The following is a 20,767-nucleotide window of genomic DNA, read 5'->3' as shown; positions in this document are numbered from 1 at the left end:
ACAAGATGATGTCTTTGAATGAATTGGCACGAAATAATGCCATCAGGATTAAAAAAAAATGCCAAGGGGGGAGGAGAAGGTTTCCTGTTTCGGAAAAGAGCATCAAGAATAGGAAGGAACTTTTCTTTAAACTCAATAATCAACATACCATATTACTTCTTACTATTAATTTATTATATTTTGGCTGCAGCTGCAAATTTCCTTTAAATGTTCATTATATAGTACAAGCAAATAATTAAAACCTACATTAGTCCAATGGTTAAAGATGAGACCAACTGGTCTCAAGTTCGATTCTCACTGCTTTTAGGTAATTTTTTAAATTTATTTTGGTAGATTAAAACATTTTTTTTTGTAATTTTTTTGCTCGAGATAAACAATTCTTGAATCCACACTCAATGAATTAAGATTATAATTGTACTCTAAAAATAATAATAATTAAATGCACGATCCATGATTGTTTTATGTCCACTAAGATATTTTGAACCATCAATTCGGGCTTCGACCGGCTACTGTTTATTTTCACTAAACAACAAAATCACAAATATGTAATTATTTATGACTTTTAATAACAAATTAATTTTTCATGGGAAAATACTCATTTTAGTCGCGGGACTTTACATGTTTTATTTTTCATTCTCGTAACTAAGTCAAATTTGGGTATTAATCCACTAACTTTTAAATTTTGATTATTTTGATTCATTTTTTTTTTATCTAAATGCGTAATTTCAGTCTGAAATTACTAACGAACTGTAAAAATGCTATTATATGGAAACAAATTTGGGGGATTTTGTCCTATTTTTTGATTTTTCCGCACATCTTTTTGACTGTAAAAATGCTATTATATGAAAACAAATTTGGGGGATTTTGTCCTATTTTTTGATTTTTCCGCACATCTTTTTGAGTTTGTTTGTTTGTTTTTTTTTTTAAAAAAAAGAATATCTTATAATTTTGGTTTGATGTAGTGGATCGAATTTTAGGTAGCATTCCATTAGTATTATTTTCCACTAAATTGAAAATCCCCAACTTTGTTGTGATATCGGACTTTACAACCTAGCTACTCAACAATTAATTTCTAGTACTTAAAATTAAACACTACGATAAAAATCTAATCAAAATAGCCGAAAAATAAAATTTAGAGGACTAATATCTAAGTTTGATTAGTTACAAGATTAAAAAAGAAAACATGCAACAATTGATCGATTTGACTTTTTTCCTAAATTTTCACTAAGCCAACAAAATCGTAAATATGTAATCATTAATTTATGATCGAGTATAGATCGCATGATTGAATATACATATATATATCTTTCTGTATTTTATTAAGCATGAGGGCAACATACAAACTAATTGGTATGGCAAAATCCAAAAATTAGAAAGAAAAAAATTTAAAAAAATGTTGGAACCCTTCCCATTATACTCTCCACTAACTTTTCATAGCAGTTTATCTATAAAAAAATACAAACTTCCCATAGCAGTTTCTAGGTGGAGCGATTTTGTCCTCTTCCTCATTATCTCATGACCGGTTGATGCATTAATTTAAAATTCTTCTTCTAACATATACATTGTATAATTTTCATTTATGAAGTTACCCATGTAGCGCATGTGTGTCGCTGCTAGTATATATAACATAATGCATGAGGCCAAGTTGAAGTTAAAATACATGAGCCATGTAAAAAGACGATCATATCGTGATAATCAGTGTTTGGACGAAGAGCCACACGGTACAGAATCTGATCACACAGTAGGACCCGAATCTTGTATAGCTTTTCCAGAAACCAAAAGCACAAAAAAAAAAAAAAAAGAAAAAAAAAAAGAAGAAATGTTGCCAACATAAAGTAAAGAATGGGAAATGTCCCTAAAATTAAAATGTCCTCGAATTTTGGTAAATCTAAGCTCTGGCAGATTAATATCTCATAAATGACCATGTCTTGAAGAAAACATATGGTTGCTTTGTTTCCCAGGTGTAATGTAACCTTTCTTTTTGGTTTGTTTTCATGAGATTGTGTTATATTTTGTCTGAAATTTTGGTATAATTTTTTGAAGTCCAAAATCGTCTGTCTCCGGCCCTTCTCCTGGTTCCTCCATCTATATCATGGTCTTTTCGTTTCAAAGATATTTAAATTTGTGGCCAGTTTCTCCACTTTTTGGTGTCAGTATGTTCGTAAAAGGTTTTTATGGTTGAGACTTTTGCCATCTCTGTGATATTTAATTTGTTGAAAACTTTTCAATTGAGCTCTTTAAAGTGAACTAATTATTACTTCAGTTGTTGATTCTTCTGGTAAGTCAGAGTTACAAATCTCGTTATACATACAATTATACGATGTTTTTGAAATTACAAAATTATCTCACTTCGTTTGTAACTTCAAAGGTAATTTATGACCGTGTGTGTAACGGAACGTGTGTGTAAAGCATTTTTCAGTAACTACTTAGTCATCTTCTACTTCCTTTGGAATAGCAGTTGTGTATGGGAAGTGAGAAGGATTCGAATTATACTACTTACAGGTTATTTGCTTCTAGTGCTGAATATTAATGAAACCGATCATAACTAGTAACCTTACTAAAGATAAAAAGACTTGTTTATGTTGGTGTAATGTACTGATTTTTTTAACTTCATTAAAATTTTGAAAATGGGATTTTTGAGTCGGATTATCGGAACCGTGCTCTGCGGGTTTGGATAAAACTCGAAACCAAGTTAAGATTAAAAAACACTACCCAAATTAATTACTTGTAGTCAATGTTGGGTCAAGTTGGAATCCGAATTATCTGGCCCCGGATCCGTGGCCATCCCGGTATGGTACGTATACATATTGATTTACAATTTTGGATTAATTGAATTAATATGCTAAACAAGAAATATGGGGACGAGAGAGCTTAATGTACACACATCTAATATTGGGGAAGTGAACTTAAGAGCTGAGACGACCCTTAACGAGGGACGGAGAATTGAGGAAATTATAAAGAGAATTTCTCTCTTCTGCCGGAAGATTACAAGTGGAGATGAGTTGTGAAATTTTGAATCTTTAGAACTTAGAAATGATATTTGATGGTATTGAGAATTATTGAAAAGGTGGGAACAAAATTATATTTTGCTATTTCTTAGCCTCACCGCAGAAGAATCACATGAAAAACTTATATTTTTGGTTATATATATATTTGGTTCTTAATTTACAAATATGGTTTTATATTATCTAATTTTAATTTTAAAATCATCTTTGTTTTTTGCCTTGTTTTCGTGTCTTTTTTTTTTTTTTTTTCTTTTTCTCTTTATGATGTGATGTTGATTTGATACATATATGGTGGTAATATAACAATATAATAATAACATACATAGACAAAAATTAAAATTTTCTTTCTCGAATTTCCACAATGTCAAAAAGAGAATCACTATGACGATTCATCAACTACACCAAATTAAGAGAGTCAAACAGCTTATAAGCTGTTTGAAAGAGCTGTTTGAAAGAGCTTTTAAGCTCTGAAAATGTGTTTGGTAAAATTTTTTAAAAACAGCTTATAAGCTGTCAAAATAAGCTGTTTGACAGCGTATAAGCTGTTTTTAAAAAAGTAAGGGGAGGTACTTTTTTAAAAAAGATCTTATTTTAATATTTCATATCTCTAAAATATCCTTGAATATTTTAATAAATCTTTATCTTATCCTCCACTTATTAAATATTAAATATTATTTTAAAAAAAATTACAAATCACATAAATTTTTCTAAAAATAAAATATTAAAACAATTTTATTTTTTTAATATAGGTTTATTCTAAAACTATTTTCGTATGTGTATAACTCAAAATATTATTTTCATAGAATTATACCTTTTTTGGTAATTTTAACAATAAAAGATCTTATAATACCAAACATATCAACATCTTTAAGTTATTTAAAATAAGTTTACCCAAACACTTTAACAACTTATTTTTAAAATAAGTTCTAACAGCTTATAAGCTCGTAAAACAACTTTTAAGCTCTAAGAGCTTATAAGCTCTTTTTAATAAGCTTAGCCAAACACCCTCTAAGTACGCCCATCTTTCTTTATTCAAAAAAAAAAAAAAAAAAGAGTACGCCCATCTTTCTATTTATTCGTGAAGGCCTCTACGACCGTAAACCACAATGGTACTCAATGAAATCAACATCAACACAATTGTAACTAGTAACGATAGTACACACGTCTACACAAAAGAAAAACAAAAAGGACATGATTAAGCCACATATATATTAATTTATTAAAGTAAAAGAAACTCTACGTACATCAACTTTTGAAGAGTTCTTTCTACATTTTAAACATGGCCCGAATGATCAGTACCTTAGCTAAGCAAACAACAAGGAGTGAAAGCTAATAATCGTTGGCTGTTAAATTTTTAAACTTGCCCATCTTCTGCTGAACGAAGCCACTGAACAAAGTTGTGTAGAGTGTCAGTATCAGCCCTGTAGTAGTTCTGCGTGAACTCTCTCAAATCCGACCAAGTGAAATCCGGGTACTCCTTCGGTTCATCGCCGCCGCGTATAAGACCAGCAGGGGGCCTCACTACTTTGTCCTCTTTAGGGTTCACAAAAAACACCAATGATCTTCTCACTTTTTCCTTGTTCACCACTGCCCTATGAAGGCAACTCTTGTATTTTCCGTTCGACAACGCCTGCGATGTATATATATATATATGATCAAGATTAGTCGATCCATCGATCGATATAGTTTCAACTTGATCACTAACATTAAAAGATCGGGCTAGCCAGGCCATGTTCAATTAATTTCTATAGATTGTGTTAAATATTATACGTACATTAATTGTACAAATTAATTAAATCAAACACATTAGGCTCAGCGCCTCGCTAGCTATCATGTAGTAAGTACTACTTGTATTCATTAGTGCATATGTGCTCGTGTGGCCATGTACGTTAGTGTAATAATGGCTCTACAATATCAATTTTTCAGCACCAGGAGGCACGTTTTTTCATCCGAAAACGACGAATTTACAGAATTTTCAAACGCGATTTTATCTTTTTTTTTTTCATTAAAAATACTTCAAGGTGATGAAAAGTATAGTATATATAAATAAGAATTAATGATCTTGTAATGAATTTTCAAGTAGAAGCTGTTAGCATATATATAAATGGGGGAGACTGGTAGTCGAATCTTGGATTTTTCTCTTGACTTTATTGCATTGATATAAGTTACCAAATTAAAGTAAGCACCACCCTCAATGCACTAAAGAATTTCTCTATAAGGGGTGGGAAAAAAAAAACCAATAATTGATCTTGAATCTTCACTCAAATATATGAAATCAGACGCATTGTAATTAACACATATCCCAGCAAATTAATGGTAGATATTGTGTCATTTTCGCTTACCTCAAAGCCACACTGCAAACATTTTCACGAAATCATCTGTTTCATTTTTTATATCATTTATTCAATACTCATTTCCCTTCATATCACTATCTATCCAAAAATTTTCTCAGCAAATATGCCCTTAATTTGGATGTAATCAATTAGTCATGATCATATCCTGGTCATCTATACGTACCCGTAAATCCTCTCCCAAGCATTGCTCCTTCATGCAACAATATATTCGATTTTCAGACCAATTAGCGACATAATTATACACCGATGGTAATCGTGCTCAGGAAAAAAAAAAGAAAGCAACAAAAAAGATCATGATAAAATATTGAATATTCATGTATATATATATATATACATACCACAAATGTGTCACCAAGATTAACAACAAAAGCATCATGGCGAGGCCTAATCGCTACCCATTTGTTGTTCGAAAAGATTTCGAGCCCTCCAACTTGATCTTGATGAAGTATGGTCAAGGAATTTGGATCAGAATGAGGTCCAGTGCCTAAAGTGAGACCGGCTTCTTTGCAAGGTGGATAGTTATTTCCTCTCATTAGTGAGGTACCGTCTCCAAAAAAATCGCGGTAATGGAACCGATCGACTCCCAAGCTAATTGCCAAGAGCTCAAAGATGATGAATGACAGGTTTTTCATTGCCTCACAATATGTTTGATAAGCATACCTAAAGAAGCCAAAATTAGAGATATGGACAGCCATTTAAACATTATTGAAATGAGACATATGGAAACTAATTATATAATATCATTAATACAGAGATGGGAAAATCTCAATTAATCCCATGATTCATCGAGCATTATGACGTTGAAGTTATGGTTTAACTAATTTTGTTCTTAGAATATACTTGAGCTTCATTTAATGAACCAAGTGGACGAAATAGGAAAATTGATTTTTTTTTTATTATTATTAAAATCTCACCCTGCTTCTTCAAATTCTTCCCCCATGATGGATTTGATGTAGTTAACCACATCAAGTCCATGCTCATTCTCATGCTCATAAGTGAAGGACAATGTCTCCTTCCACGGCAACTTGGACGAAAACCGATCCGCGTGCGCACCCGAATACCCGCAAAGATTACCCGGTTTTCTCTTCAAAGCAAGCTTCTTCCTGAGAGGAAGCCTAAAAAAAGCATCCAAATGCTCGTAAACGGCCTGAATCGTGGTGGCAGCGACGCCATGATTGATGACATGGAAGAATCCATGGTTCAAACAAGCGAGCCTAATTTGCTTTGCAGCAAGATTTACAGCTTCTTGGTCACCATTAAAGAAGCCCCTTAAATCTACTGGTGGCTCATTGAATTCATCTTCAGATTCATAGGCTAAGTCTTCATGGGGCCATAGGAATTGTGAGGGCAAGTTTTCTTGTTTTTCAATGAGAGAGGTGTCGAAAACAAGAGCCCTACTTTCTTTATGTTTCTCCGATGTGGGATGAAGGTCGGGAGTTGAGTCCATTATAAGGGCTGGAGACTTGCAGAGAAAGAGTGAATTTATAGAGAGGAAAATTATTGATGATGGGGTTGGAAGAAGATAATTAGGGTTGCCACCGATATTTTTACACTCTGCATCATTCATGCAATACAAATAATATATATCCATTTTTCCTTCATCTTCTTCCTCTACGTTTTTCTGTATTGAGGGGTAGTGTTTGGGACTAGTTCTAGGAATCTTTTTTCCTAAAAATAATCCCAAACACTACCATAGTCTTCTTTCTTTGAATAACTATTTCAACTTTCAACAATGCTACATCTTCGGTCTCGTTTTTAATGAAATTTTACTAATCAGATCAACCATCATTATATTATTACACATGTTTTCAAAATTAATCATCTTAAAATCTTAAATGTTGTGTATGTTTGTGAGCACCGGTTAATGTGACATTGACCTATTGGATTTACGAGACGCCACATCAGCCGGTCACTATGGGTGCTCAAAAGATCAAATCTCTCTCTCACACACACACGTTCACACACACACACACACACACACACACACACATATATATATATATATATATATATATATATATAAACACAAAAATTTATGTGAGACTGTCGGTAAATTTTATGAGACAAATCTCTTAGTTGGATCACCAATGAAAAATTATTATTTTTATCCCAAAAATATTATTTTTTTCTTGTAAATAAGGGCAAGGTTGACCCGTCTGTCTCAAAAGAAATCTACTCATATGGAAAATAGTTTTTTTTTTCTTCACTAACTTGTTAAATTTTAGGTTTTGGTCTATTTAGTTTTCAACGTTTGGAATTGGTACACTAACATTTAATTTTCTAGCTGTTACTTTGGTTTATATGCTGATGTGACACCGAAAAATACTGGCTTGACACAGAAAAATGATGACGTGGATTTGGAAAATATTGACATGTCAAGCTGTTTTGTTAGCAATTGGACAAAAATAATTAAAAATTAAAATATAGTGTCCAAAAACCAAACTTCGAAAAGCTAATCAACCAAAACCCAAAAATATACAAATTAATTAAACAAAAAAATTATTTCCCATATATTTAATCGCACACAAGCGATGCATGCATGTGTATAAAATAATATAATATATTTATCATAATATGTTATATAGAAATAATATAATTATGGGTTTTTTTAATTTCTAAAGTAATATATACATAAATTTAAAAGTTATTTATCTTATCTATAATTGTTAGTTGAAAAAAATAAGGAAAATATATACAAATAGAATCAAATTTACATATTTATTAGTACATGCTACAATTTTGGAAAAAGTTGGTGTCCTTTTTCTAAGGGGCTCAACTATTATATTATATATATATATTATATATCTATAATTTTTAATTAGTTGAAAAAAATAAGGAAAATATATACAAATAGAATCAAATTCACATATTTGTTAGTACATGAGGACAATTTTGAAAGAAAAGTCGGTATCCCTTCTATAAGGAGCTCAACTATTATATATTTTATATATATAAATATATAAAATTACAATGAAGTTTAAAATAATTATTGTGTTAATTAGAATTACAATAAAAAAAAATTATTAACTTAGTAAACGATGGGGAAAATATTGACAGTTTTGGCCATACGTATTTGATATTTTGTATTTGATATTTTGTATACATATATTGGCGCTCTATATTTTCAAATTTCAAATTTAATTTGTTTATTCATCTTCTTTTTTGTTTTTTTTTTTTTTGCAATAACATGTCCTTGTTGGAACGTGCATTCTGATGTGGCGTTGATATGTAAACATTATACTATCACATTAACACTCTTGTGGAAAAAAATAGCTAAGATTTTCAAAATTTTCAATGATATCATATTAAAACTAAAATTTTACAACGCAAAAAATCAAAACTATAAATGACACACATACAGAACTGAAAAATACAATTTGATAATACAATTTTTCCTAAATGATTAAATCGTGTAGTAGCAAGCGAAACATCCTTGTGAAGGTGTCTTCAAAGTAATATCATACTATATGTTTGCACTCTTCCTATTTCCTTTGATGCAGTTTTATAATTTACTCTATTTACCTTTTATTCTAGCTATAGTTAATTAGTAATGTTATGCATTATTAGTAATATATATGATAATACAAAAACTGTTCATGACACTAAAATGTTTTCTTATATAAAACTCATTTTCAAATAATGAATATATTTTGAAAGATTAATTTCTCTTCATTCAAGTAATTTATTATTATTATTAGGGACCCTTATTATTATTATTTATTAAAAAAAACTCAATTACGTTTTTACACGTACTACATACTCTTTTTACAAAAATCTTCAATTATCTCTCAGATATTCAAAGATTTTTATCTTTATCATGTGGCGAATATATAAGTAAAATTGACTTTTCTTGACAAAAGGTTAGTGATAAATAATTTAATTTCAAACAAAAATATGTGGCTACGTATCATGACCCCCACGAATAGCTGGTAAAAAGCGCATTCATATCCTAGCACGAGTACAATGAATTTAGACACAGAGAGATCTCTATCCCAGAAACGTACGTTACAAAAGCAAGATTTGTCGAAAACATATATGATTCGCTTTTGTAAAACTTTCATTCTTTCAATGATTTATGATTTTTTTTAGGGGGAAATACATTTTAACATTTTTGGACCTAAAGTACATGTTTTTCATTTTTATCATGTTGTTGGTAAATTTAATTATGATCTTTCTAAACTAACTTACACATTTTTTTTCTAATTTAAGTTCGATTTGTTGGAATGTTGACGTGACATTTGATATTGGTTATTTGATATCTAAAATTGATAAGGTAAAGGACGCATGTGCCGGCTCCTAGAGTTAATTAAAATCTAATTGGAGAAAGATATAAAATAAGTGAATGTATTAGTAATAGGAAAAATGAAAAATGAAAAATATGTAAATTATATGAAGAAAAGTGTAATTTCAAACAATTTGAGGATATCTCTCATTTTATCTCCGTGAACATTATTTTATAAGCATTATCGATATCCCATGTAGTAACTCATACCGTGTTTTAAGTATTAAAATAGTAAAGATGATTAAGGGTTACTAACTAAATAAACAAGGAATTAACAAGACCAATCAAAACAAAAGTAAAAAATTGGACTTCGGACAGTTTGGAAGATCCGAACTTCATATATTTCGAAAGCAACGAAGTCAACATGGTCAACTTCGGAAATAAGAGATCAGTTTGGAAGGTCCGAACTAGAGATCAGAATCTTCGAACCCCTTCAGCCAAGTTGTCCCTGAGTATTCGCAAATTAAATTGACACGTGGTGCAATTCGGACCATCCGAAGTGCCAGATCGGAGCATCCGATGACATGACATGATGACTAAGCAATGAAACTGGACGCGTGTAAAAGCACGAGAGTTCGGAACCACCAAATTCATGATCAAAATTTCCGAACTCTGGCGTTCGGAAAAGTGGCAAGCATGCAGAGTTCGAAAGGTCCGAACTCTAGTTCAATGCTTTCGATCTTCGTCTATAAATATGGGACTTTAGATGACATTTCAGAGCATAATTCAACAATTTCCTTTCCTAATTCACTCTATACTTTAGGGCCCGAAGATATAAGTGAGATGCTTATGAAATAGCATCCAGTTGAGAGTAGAAACTAGGTTATCGATATCAGCGGACTAACGACGGACGAAGGTATGGTCCGAGAATCCTATTTAAAGTATAGGAGTATATGTTAATTTAGTTAAAACTTTTAGAACATGTTTAATGATATGATGAATACTTGACTGTAGGCTTGGAATCTAGACTCTCCTAAGCTTGATCTATTACTAGAGGTACATAAGTACTAACTAAGGGCAGCTTATTATGCATACTTATGTTTTGTATTTATTTGCCATGATACATGTTTTACTTCTTTAATTATATCTTGCATGTGCACATACACGTTGAGCCGTATCTTCTTCGAGATAGCCTTTCTCATAGGGTCGCTCAGCCATACACCTGATTATATTGTCTGACACCGGGAGTTACAGCACGGAGCAAAGACTGATACTATGGTGATCTAGGCGAGTGTGTGAGCTACCTAGTGGTCAGAGTCCTAGATGATTCTGCATACTCATTGGCACCTAGTCTGAGCAGGACTTGGTAGTTGACCAGTCACCCCAGTCATATCACGTTGCATGCATCATATTAAGTTTCGTATACTCATATTTACGTACTGGGCGTTATTCACTCACGTTCTTAGTATTATCATGGACACCCCATTCTACGGGACATGTCTCAAGCAGAACGAAGCGGTTGGATCAAAGCAAGGTTAGTTGCAGGTTCTGGAGATGCCAGGAGTTACTTGCTACAATCAGTTTCATTTGTATATATTTTGGGTGAATACACTTGGGTTTATAATATCGCTTGTATTCCTCTGATTTATCTTGTAATTAGTTGGTTTTTATGTCACGCCCCGAGACCAAGACCGAAATTGTTAAACAATTTAATGTTGCAACAATAAGCCTCGTAGTTCATCCAAAGACCATTAAGTCAGTCTATTACATAAAACAGAAATGTCTTTTACAACTCAAAATAAGAATATGGAAGCGATCACATAAGGGAAAACAACTAAAGACAAATCCAGAAAACTTCTTGTCTTGAAAACTTGGTCACCAACCCCAAAACATGTCTTGTTCGATCTCTTCGAATTGATGTTCATCCCTATCTAGGGAATAAAGTAAGGGGTGAGTGTTTTAGAAAACACTCAGCAAATGGGAGATGTTCGTACACCAAAATAATATAACATATATACACAAGAATGGTTCTGGATGTGACGTGTCTCAGAGAATGTCATGACATGAGTCAAGACAGAACATAAAAAATGTTCGAACGGAGCATGGAAAATGTCGGAAGTGATAAAAGAATGTTAATATATAATACTGTAAGTCATCTTGCTGAACATGATATAAATATACATATAAATAAGATTATATATATGACATGTCTCAGGACGTGTCACGACATGAGTAAAAACATGACAGAACATAATTAAAATCAAAGAATCAAATCACACCAGAAACAAAACATATATATATAGAAGGCACTGAAACTTCATTTCATTATTCATAGTTTGTTTTATGTCCTCTATATGTTACTCATCTAAAGGTCGAGACCATTGTTTAGGTTTTATACCCACCGAAGGGGGCCATAAGTACGATTTTATACCCATCGTACAGGGCCATAAGTACGATTTTATACCCATCGTACAGGGCCATAACATATCATATTTTTCTCCATTTCAAAGTCAAATCATAACATTGTTGTTTCGAGGATTCAAAGCATAACAAACGAATAAAATAGTTGCTGAACATATACAAATTAGAGGACTCGAAATACATAATGTACAATGGATTGCAAAACTGAATGATTATTGTTCAAAGTGCAGACAAGTCCATTTATGAAATCTGAAAGCATATGAAAGGTGCCATATAGAATAGAACAAATTTATACATATCAAACATGAATGAGATGGTGTACGATCAGATTTTAAAGCATTACATAACATTTTAAAGCATATGTAAGCCCACTTACCATTATTGTTCTCAAAAATAAATGAGACGAAGCTATTGATTCATCGGTGGATGGCTAAAACTTGGGCAGAGTGATGCCTTGAGAGTTTCAGAAAAACAGTAGCCTTGGTTTCGAAATTTGGGAGTGCAAGTTGATGGCTTTATTTGGTGTGCAGAATTTGGACGTGAATAAGAGGCTGATGGGGGGCAAATCTGCAGCCTAATTTGTGAATGAAATCAGCCTTGATTTCATTCAATAATGTAGTAAAATCTGCATTGTTTATGTCTTGATTTATTCTTTAAATATGTGCTGATTTTTGTATACACATTTTCGGCCATCACATGCCTTAACAATGGAAAGAATACAGCTTCCGGGTTTGAGAGATTGTGCCTCAAATTTGATTTTTTTTCTTGGAGGGCAAGCTTCAAATATTGGGGTTCTCACATTTTAAAATTTTCCGCAATAAACTCTGCTAAGTTTAATTAATATTTTTATATTAATATAATGACATGCTTAAGACTGTAAGTTAGTAGGTGATCTGGGCGGGTCACTACATTTATTGTATCAGAGCATGCAAATTGTTCATTTGAGATTTAGTATGATGAGTTGGGATTTAATAGATTATAACCCTTGCGGCATAATGGCCGGGCAAGGAGAAGGACATCATGAGATAGGTCATGTTGAAGATTGAGATGCATAGGGACATCCCCACAGACACCATCATCATCAGAAGGGTCGATGTTGTTACACAATGCACAAATTATTGCAGGTTGGGCCAAAACCCTTGGTGAGAGGTGAGAACCCTGAGGTTGCTGATGATTGGTTGGACATGATAGAAAGTAGTTTTCAAGCTTTCGATTGCATCGAGGAACAAATTATGGAAGTGATCGAATTCTCGTTAGAAAGGTGAGCTAACAAATGGTGGAAAGCAAAGTCTTCCCAGGTACCTACAGAAAAAGGCCAGGTAACATGGGAAGACTTTCGTTAGCATTTTAGAAAATTATACTTTTCTCCAACTTTTTGTCAGGAACGATCTATGGAACTCCTGACTTTGAAGCAAGGCTAGATGACTATCGACGAATACCAGTAGAGGTTCATAGACTTGTTGTCGTTCTATCTTCATATTAACTCAAGTGATGAATCCAAATATGATCTGTTCTTGCAAGGGCTTAACCAAGAGATCTTTGATCGGATCATGATATGTGATGATCTGACATCCTATGAGACTCTGGTTAATCATTGTCTCCAGGTAGAGAACAATGTGAGGCATTCAAAGGCTCTAATGACTTCTCAACCTAGTAAATCACTTGGACCCCCCGCTCACAATCATTCAAGAAGCAAGGTTCTAATTCTACTTCGAATTTTGCTTTTTCTAGATCTCGAGAATTTTTCCAGTATGGGAAAAATATGAAGAAGAAGGAAGGATGATGTGATCACTATGGCAGGAAGCATCCGGTTGAGGAATGCTATAGGGAATCTGGAGCTTGTTTTATTTGCGGCGAGAAAGGGCATTCGCCAATACCTTCGAGTACTTCTACCCTGCGACCTCGGACCCAAGGGCAGATGTTTGCTCTCAGTCAGGACCAGCGAATGCTTAAAGTGACTGTATGCTAGAAGGTACTTTCTTATTATGTGGCATACATGCACTTGTCTTGAATGATACTGGTGCATCACATTGATTCATCTCTAGACGTTTTGTTAAGAAGTATAAATTTCCCTATCTATCCCTAGATCTTGACTTAGTTGTATCTACTACTATGGTCCAGGAGATGATAACGAAACATCTAATGATGGGATGTTTGTTAGAATCTGAGGGTCATTTCTTGACAGTGAATCTGATGATCTTAGCAAGTTAGATTTTGATTGTATCTTGGGAATAGATGTGCTGACAGTATATCATGCTACTACTGTATATTGTTACCAAATACTGGTTTAGTTTCATCCAGATGAGGGTGACAGTTGGTATTTTTATGGTGAGGGAGTGCAACCCCCGATGTCACTTGTGTCAGATCTGAAGGCATGTCGTGCCTTAGGGTCAGGCGGGAAAGACTATCTCATATATGCTACTGATACTAACAAGAGTAGTCATGGTATTGAGCATATACCAATAGTCAGCCAATTTCCTGATGTTTTTCCAAATTAGATTCCTGGTTTTCCTCTGGTACATGAGGTCGAATTTGGCATTGATTTATTTACAAGAACATCTATGATATTCGGATCACCGTATCGTCTATCTCCGTCTGAGATGCGGGAGTTGAAACAATAATTATAGGATTTGTTGGATAAGAGATATATTCGCCCGAGTGTTTGTCCTTGAGGAGCACCAGTCCTCTTTGTGAAAAATAAAGATGGATTGATGTGGTTGTGTATTGATTAACGATAGTTGAATCGCATCACCATCAAGAACAAGTACCCATTGCCACACATTGATGACCAGTTTGATAAACTACAGGGTACTTCTGTATACTCTAAGATTGATCTGAGATCGGAATAACACCAGTTGAGTGTTCACGACTCAGATATTCCTAAGACTCCTTTTCGTACCAAGTATGGACATTATGAATTCCTGGTGATTCCATTCGAACTGACGAATGAACATGCAGTCTTTATGGATCTGATGAATCTTGTGTTCCGAGATTACCTGGATAAATTTGTAATTGTCTTTATTGATGACATTATGGTATATTTACATGATAGGGATGAGCACACACAACATTTGAGAATTTTCTTGCAGACATTACGGGAAAAGAAATCGTATGGTAAACTGATCAAATGTGAATTCTGGATGGATCGAGTCATGTTTCTTGGTCACGTTATATCTAGAGAAGGAATAGCGGTAGATCCTAGTAAGGTTGAGGAAGTGATGAATTTTGAATGACCTACGACAGTAGCTGAGATCCATAGTTTCATGGATCTAGCTGGATATTACCGTTGGTTTATTGAAAATTTTGCCCAGTTAGCCAGACCTTTAACACAGCTTACCCGGAATGATGTTTCTTTTTCTTGGTCTTCTGAATGTGAGAAATCATTTAAAGAGATTCTTAAATGTCACACAAATACACATGTTCTTGCTCTACCATCTGGATCAGGAGGCTATACGATTTACATTGATGCCTCTGGATAGAGGCTAAGATGTGTTATGATGCAACATGATCATGTGATAGCCTATGCCTCTCGAAAATTGAAAACGCACGAGTTGAATTATCCAGTACATGATCTTGAGTTGGCCGCCATTATCTTTGCACTCAAGATCTGGATACATTACTTGTATAGCGAGAGGTTTGAGATATTCACTGATCACAAGAGCTTGAAGTATAAATTAACTCAAGTTGGGTTGAATTTGAGACAGCGACGCTGGATGGATCTTCTGAAGGATTACGACTGTGAAATCAAATATCATCCAGGTTCCGCCAATCTCACTACTGATGCCTTGAGTTGATATGTTAGACTCTCTGCTCTTCAGACTAGTGATATCTCTAACATGATTCAAGAATGTTGTTCTTTGGGTTCTATCTTCAAACACAAGAAAAAAACTAATGGAATTCGATTGTATCCCCTTCTAGTTTAGATAGCCTTGTACTCTCGGATTAGAGATGCTCAGATGTCTGATGTTAAGACACAGAGATTGGCACGTTTAGTCAATGCAGGGAATACATCTAGATTTCATTACCCATCGAATGGATTATTGTGCTTATCTAATTGAGTGGTAGTTCCTGATGATGATGAACTGCATAATGATATTTTATCACACGCCCACAACCTTACAGTTCACCCTGGGAGCATGAAGAGGTATAAGGACTTGCGATCTAGATTCTGGTGGAAAGGAATGAAGAGAAGTGTGTATCAGTTTGTTTCTAGATGCCTTTTATATCAGTAATTCAAGGCCGAGCATAGCGACCAGGTGGTACTGCAGAATATAGAGATTCCCAAATGGAAGTGGGAACATGTGACTATGGAGCTTTGTCAATGTAGTGACCCGCACCGTGATCATCTACTAATCAAGAGCTTAGGCATGCAATTAACTTAATAAATCAAAATAAAAAATAAACAGCAGAAAACAAGCTAGTTATACAAACCCAAGAAAAAGAAATCTGAGGGTATAAAGTTTATACAACCAAATCGAAACCAAATAAACCAGATACTAAAAACCCTCAACTGGAACCAACTCCACCATGGCTGCCAACTTGCAACTACGGTCTCCCTGAGCCTAATGCTCCATCAAGTCTGAGACTTGTCCCATGGAATAGGATGTCCAAAACACTACGAGGACGTGAGCATAAAATGCTCAGCACGAGAGTATGAGTATACAAATATTATTTGAGCATGAATGCAAATGTACGGGTACCAAGAGACAAGGTCAAGAAATCTTGCTCAATGACTCGGGCCCAAGTATATAGCACTATGTGTCGTCACACCAGAAGGTGGCTCATATAGCCAATGTGGATGTAAGTGATCTGATAACGAGTCCACGTGTCCAACCATCCATTACATGTAGGGTGAGAACCTTACTAATGACTATCTCAAGGTTACAAGCTCAATATGATCATGCATGCAACATAATAACATGTCATAATATATGCAGATAAAATCATGTCATATAATCAAAGCAACACATAATACATGCATAATCAGTAAGGGTATCTCGAAAGTACTTCTGTACCTCAAATATTCAACAGATAGGAAACTCCTTCTCTACTGTCCAAGCCTATAATCATGAGATTACTACATCACTAATCATCATCTAAAAGTCTTAACTAAACTAATAGATACTTCCAAATTATTTATAGGAGTATACCTCCGTCCGTCGTAAGCCCTTTGCTGTCAAAAGCCCCCAGAACTTGGGCACTACTCCGCTATAACTTCGGAGCACCTCGCCAATGCCCGGGCCATGCCAAAGAAGGATGGAAAGCTCCAAAACTCCACAAGAAATGAGAGGATTTGCTTTTAATTTGGTGTACAAAATGTGATCTCGGAGCCATTATTTATAGGCGGAGATCGGATGATCCGATCGCCTACTTCGGATGATCCAATCTCGCATGCAAGCCACGTTGTAGCATGCACCGTTTGGATGCTCCAAACTCACCTTCGGACGTTCCGAACTCCTGTATGTCCAAACAGTGATGACACCTCACTAGTGCGCATGGCCTAACTAGTTCGGACGCTCCAATCTCTGGTTCGGATGATCCGAACTCTTCAGAGCTTCCGAACTCCATCGCCTCATCCGAACACTTAAGACCATCCGATCCCTTAAGGCTTTGTAGTTCGGACCATCCGAACTACCCGATCCCAATTTTTCCCTCTGACCATTTTTGGACATTCTAGATCTGATTTCTTGGTCCGTTTAATCATATAAAAATCTCTTAATAATTTTTTATTGATTCTAAACATGTTTAGTCAAATTAATCTTGTATAATGGAACTGGGTTACTACATTCTACCCCATTTAAGAAATTTTATCCTCGAAATCAATCTTAAGTAAATAACTCATCATTGAGCGAAAACATCCTTTAATATAACTGGACATTTTACAAGATACAACATGAAACCACAAAGTACAATTAAAACAACTCTGGGTAATCTGAACGCATGCAGCTCTCTAGTTCCCATGTGGACTCTTCAATGCCTCGGCGCTGTCAGTGAACTAGAACAAGAGAAATGATCTTATTCCGCAACACTTTGTCTTTGCAATCCAAGATACGCAAATGTCTATCCACATATGTCAAATCTGTATCCAACTGTACCTCATGCGGCTCTAATATGTGAGACTTATCTACTATATACCATCGCAACCATGATACATTGAACACTAGGGCTGGAAAAAACACAAAAAATCCCGACCCTTCCCGCTTCCCATCCCGAACCCGACCCGAAATGTCGGGATTTCTCCCGTCCCGATACTAATTGGGAGAGGGATCGGGAAAATAAATATCACCCGATGGGAATCCCGACCCGACCCGAAAATATTAATAATAATATTTTTTATATTAATAATATTATTTTTAATTTTTTTTATTAGTCAAATTAGGGTTACCTTACCTCTTTCTTGTTTCCACTTTCCAATCTAAATCTCTCGCCACCTTAAGCTAATGGTTTCACGGTTGAAAATCTTGTTGGTTCCAGACTTTTAGGTAATCCATCTATTAAGCTTTTCTCTTTTCTTGCTTATTTAAATTTTAATGGGGTTGCAAATCATACATTTATTCAATTGGGATTACGATTGATTCTCTTATTTTCTTTTGAGTGATTCTGCAGTCTGTTTCAAGGTATATTCCTCAAGAATTACAACAATTCTTGCTTGAAGCGAAGCAAGTCATAATTGAGGTACGTGATTATATATATATTTTGAATCGGTGTTTTTCAATTTTCATGGGTGAATTTTTTTAGGGGATTTTTGGTTATTCTTGTTTGTTTTTCGAAAGCCATGTGTTGTAAAAATTTGTCATTCTCCCGAGTCATTTAGGATTGAGATTATATTGCACTATACGGGTCTTTAATTTCTAGTTACACGCATCGACACAAACAATACTTTCATGAATTTGCAAAATCTCTCTTTATAAGTTAAATATACATTATAAATTGCGTGTAGATGAAAAAAAAATTTTAATTGTCATCTAGTTGTACACTCACTGTTTTGACTATTTTGAGATTTAAATTTACATGTTTTGGGTATTTATCTATTAGACTACTATCTGTTGATTTTGTATTGACTGAAAGTGAAAGATGATATTGTTTGAAAACTATTTCTTTGATTACATAATACAATTATGGATATATTTTCGTTATATTCTTACATTTGAATTTATTGGAATTTATTTTTTTTTAAAGTTGGTCAATTAACACATTACGGTGGATGCTTATGAATTTTTTAGGTTACAAAAATGGTGTATTTGGACTTTGGAGATCAAATTAATTAATTAGGAATTTTTAACCTTTATCATATATATATATATATATAATCTAGTAATAATAGATAAATTTACAATTGTATTGAAAAAAATAATAGAAATACGAAGACTCATTGATATGTTGTATATGCTCGGTTCAAATTTATATATGCATGTTTGATTCACAAGAAAATTAGTTAAAGAGAAAACAAAATTACACCAATTTCTCGACTCTTTTCATGCAATCTAATTATATGCTCATTCTCTATGCTACTAAATACACTAAATTATATTTATTCAATATATGATTGTCTTGAAGTTTGAGCTATAATTTTTTTTTTTTGTTATTGTTATTCCACATAATTATATGTCATTTTGTTTTTTATGAAGTGAACATGGAGGTATCTAGCGGAAGCAGTAGTCTTCCTTCCACCACTCAACCTCAAACACAAAGTGCGTGTATTTATTTTAGTCATCGATGTTCATGGGAAAGAATGTGACTCAATAAGTTGGAGTTGGGTAAGTTGGTGTCTGGTATATATTTATGTTTTTATGTAATGGTTAATATAATTATAGTTTTATGTAATGGTTGCATTTATAGCTACTCATAACACAGTCCTAGATAACTAAATATTTTTCGTTGTGTTTCTTTTTTTAATACTTTTCTGTTGCTATAAGTTTGTGGGTCATTTGATTTCCTATCTGTTTTTTTTTAGTTAATATTTTGAGGAAGGATTTCTTATGGGGTTGCATTCTAGGAGTTAAGCACCAACTCAAAAATAAGCTGATGTATTATTACAAAATAATCTAGCATGAAACTTGTCACTTTACTTATATATGACTTGTTTTTTAAGAGTGAAAATGTCGGGTTCAATTCTAAAAATTCAAAATCTAATGCAGATGTTTTTTATTGAAAGATGTAGTTTCAGATGCAAGTATATATTTGTAAATTTTAATCTTGTTAAAGATTATGATTTATGATTACTTGATATTAATTTGTTCTTTGTAGGTACCCTCATGCACAAGGAAAAGTAATCCATCATCCTCAAATGCATGCTCAAATGGTTTCATGGTGGAAGAATAGCTCGTTGATGTAATGTATTAAGATATTTGTAATATATCGAGATATTTTATTTCTAAAAAAGATATTATGTTTGGTTTATTTGTAATGTAATTAAGATGTTTTAGTTTTTAATGACTTTTTTTATTTATTTATAATGTACTAATAATTTGTTTGAGAGTCTTAAAAAATTATGAAAAAATATTTATTCGGGATTTAGCTTCCCGACCCGACGGGATCCCGAATGTTCGGGATCCCGAACATACGGGTCCCGACACTTTTCGGGTGCGGGATCGGGATGAAAAAAATAATCTCAATTCTTATCGGGACGGGAATCGGATAAGGGGGTTACGAGATGGGTCCCGACCCTATCCCACCCCTATTGAACACATCATGGATACTTGACAGATATGTTGGTAAAGCTGTAAGCTAAATCTCCAACACTTTCCAAAATCTTGAATGGACTA

At 33.8% G+C, this 20,767-nt stretch overlaps 1 protein-coding gene and 2 long non-coding RNA genes across 3 annotated transcripts in view; 2 read left to right on the top strand and 1 right to left on the bottom strand.

The window, feature by feature from the left end:
- Positions 1-4,197: 4,197 nt before the first annotated feature.
- Positions 4,198-7,023, bottom strand: LOC140891880 (gibberellin 20 oxidase 2-like). The gene is made up of 3 exons (XM_073300552.1): positions 6,274-7,023; positions 5,698-6,019; positions 4,198-4,635 (listed from the first exon to the last, which is right to left on the bottom strand). The coding sequence occupies exons 1-3, from the start codon at positions 6,948-6,950 to the stop codon at positions 4,360-4,362; spliced, it is 1,275 nt and encodes a 424-aa protein (XP_073156653.1). The 5' UTR covers positions 6,951-7,023; the 3' UTR covers positions 4,198-4,359.
- A 1,226-nt stretch (positions 7,024-8,249) lies between these two features.
- The window catches only part of LOC140887228 (uncharacterized), a 65,364-nt gene continuing 52,846 nt past the window's right edge, over positions 8,250-20,767 (top strand). Inside the window, exon 1 of the long non-coding RNA XR_012151767.1 lies at positions 8,250-8,262. This is a non-coding gene — a long non-coding RNA (uncharacterized lncRNA). The remainder of the gene's footprint in view (positions 8,263-20,767) is intronic.
- LOC140886470 (uncharacterized) lies at positions 18,399-20,366 on the top strand. The gene is made up of 4 exons (XR_012151568.1): positions 18,399-18,484; positions 18,609-18,677; positions 19,631-19,759; positions 20,250-20,366. It is a non-coding gene; the product is annotated as an uncharacterized lncRNA (long non-coding RNA).

This window comes from Henckelia pumila, chromosome 3, assembly GCF_033568475.1.
Source record: "Henckelia pumila isolate YLH828 chromosome 3, ASM3356847v2, whole genome shotgun sequence".
NCBI lineage: Eukaryota > Viridiplantae > Streptophyta > Magnoliopsida > Lamiales > Gesneriaceae > Henckelia > Henckelia pumila.
This window is presented reverse-complemented; position numbering and strand designations above follow the sequence as displayed.